General features: G+C 60.3%; 1 protein-coding gene across 1 annotated transcript; it reads left to right on the top strand.

The window, feature by feature from the left end:
• The first annotated feature begins 204 nt into the window (after positions 1–204).
• LDOC1 (LDOC1 regulator of NFKB signaling) lies at positions 205–1,701 on the top strand. The gene has a single exon (XM_081125791.1). The coding sequence runs from the start codon at positions 427–429 to the stop codon at positions 859–861; it is 435 nt and encodes a 144-aa protein (XP_080981917.1). The 5' UTR covers positions 205–426; the 3' UTR covers positions 862–1,701.
• Positions 1,702–1,976: the final 275 nt, after the last annotated feature.

Genomic DNA, 1,976 nt, shown 5'->3' with positions numbered 1-1,976 from the left:
GCTCTGCTGCAGTCCCCCGCCTTCATCTGCGGGCCTGGAGAGCGGGCCCTCAGCACTGAGACTCCGCCCACGCCTGACCACGCCCCGACCACGCCCCCGGCACCTCGCCGCGGCCCGGCCGGCCCCCCTCTGGCCACGCCCCACGCTGCGCCAGTGTCCTCTCCGAACACGCCCCCTCCCCCTCTCCCCGAGCCCTGGGCCGCGCGGCGCGGCGCAAAGCGGCCTTGTGGGCGGGGCTTGCGCAGCGGCCGGACCTCCGCGCGCACCGCTATCCTCCCCGGGACCCCCGCGCCTCCGCGCACACGCACTTCCTGCGAGGCCTCCGAGCGCACCTGAGCCTGGCCGAGCCCACGCCGGCGGAGTCGAGCCCAGCCCAGCCCAGCCCAGCCCAGCCCAGCCCTGCCCTGCCTCTCCGAGCCGTTCGCCATGGTGGACGAGTTGGTGCTGCTGCTGCAGGCTCTCCTGGTGCGCCACCGCGCCCTGAGCATCGAGAACAACCAGCTCATGGAGCAGCTGCGGCTGCTGGTGTGCGAGAGGGCCACCCTGCTGCGCCAGGTACGTCCGCCCAGCTGCCCGGTGCCCTTCCCCGAAACGTTTAGCGGCGAGACCGCCCGTCTCCCCGAGTTTATCGTGCAGACGACGTCTTACATGCTTGCCAACGAGAACCGATTCTGCAACGACGCCATGAAAGTGGCATTCCTGATCAGCCTGCTCACCGGGGAGGCCGAGGAGTGGGTGGTGCCCTACATTGAGATGGATAGCCCCATCCTGAGTGATTACCGGGCCTTCCTCGAGGAGTTCAAGCAGTGTTTTGGCTGGGATGAGGAAGAAGACGACGATGACGACGAAGATGATTACTAGGCCCGGAGACCCTAGGGCCTAGGGAGGAAGGCCCTGCGCGCCGCTCCCCACCCCCCCACCCCCCCCACCCCCACCCCCCCCCACCCCCACCCCCCATCCCCCATCCTGCTCTTCCTCTCGCGGAGCTCCTGCTTCCCCTAGCCCCCGAGCTCCTTCCCTACCTTCACTCTCTCGTTCTCTCCCTCATCCCCCCGTAGTGCTTGTCTTTGTTCTAAGAGTTGTGCTCCAGTTACCTGCTGGGGCTGGGAGTTACGTCTGAAGCACGCTACCCCTCACTGGCCTGCCCCAGGACGCGCCCCTGTTAATTTGGACTGTGTCCCGAGTCCCAGCTATGGGGCGGGTCCCTGTTATAAACTGGTCGACTGTGCACAGCCCTGCCAACTGCCAAGCCTCCATCTGCCCAGAGACCTACGCTGTCACTACACCGCCATCCACTACATTCCAGCAACAGACCACCACCCCCTTTGGAGATAAAGGCCAACCTAGAAGATGACTGAGTTGGCTACACCTCCTTGGACATGGATTTGGACATCTCCCCAACCCCTGAAGGGGCCAGTCTTTCAACCTGGTTAGTTCCCTACCTATTCCCAGAGTCCTCCCCTCCCCCACCAGGTTGCTGCTGGAGCCTAGTGTGTGCCTGGCAGCCAAATTGCTGACATTTCATTTCTCCTATGCACCAGTTTTGCATAGCTGTCATTTTTTTCTTTTTTAAATTGCAGCAGCCCCACAGATGTGTGCATTTGGACAAAAATGCTAAAAACTAAACAGGCACTCAGCCTAGCTTCTCAGTACCACCTGGAAAATGCACTTGCGTTCTTTTCAATAAAATATCAAGCACTATGAGAAAAAAAAAAAAAAAGGAGTGTTTTTTAATGGTTAAGTGCTATCATTGGCTTCTACCACTCTCACCTGACTTCCATTATTCCCATTGAGATAAGGGAACCTAGTTGAAACCCAGTATCCCCCACTGTCATCTCTAGGCTACAGAGGACAGGTAACACAGGACTTTATAAGAAATCTGGTGCTCCCCTTGCCAAGGCATTTCTGGCGAAGGGAGTGTCCTCTGGGGCCTCCAGAGTAGCATGGGTGAAGGGTGGTTGAGTGGGTAGCACACG

The sequence above is a fragment of the Miniopterus schreibersii genome (assembly GCF_964146895.1).
Source record: "Miniopterus schreibersii genome assembly, chromosome: X".
NCBI classification, from domain to species: Eukaryota; Metazoa; Chordata; class Mammalia; order Chiroptera; family Miniopteridae; genus Miniopterus; species Miniopterus schreibersii.
The sequence above is the reverse complement of the archived record's forward strand: the minus strand, read 5'-3'. Positions and strand labels throughout refer to the sequence as shown.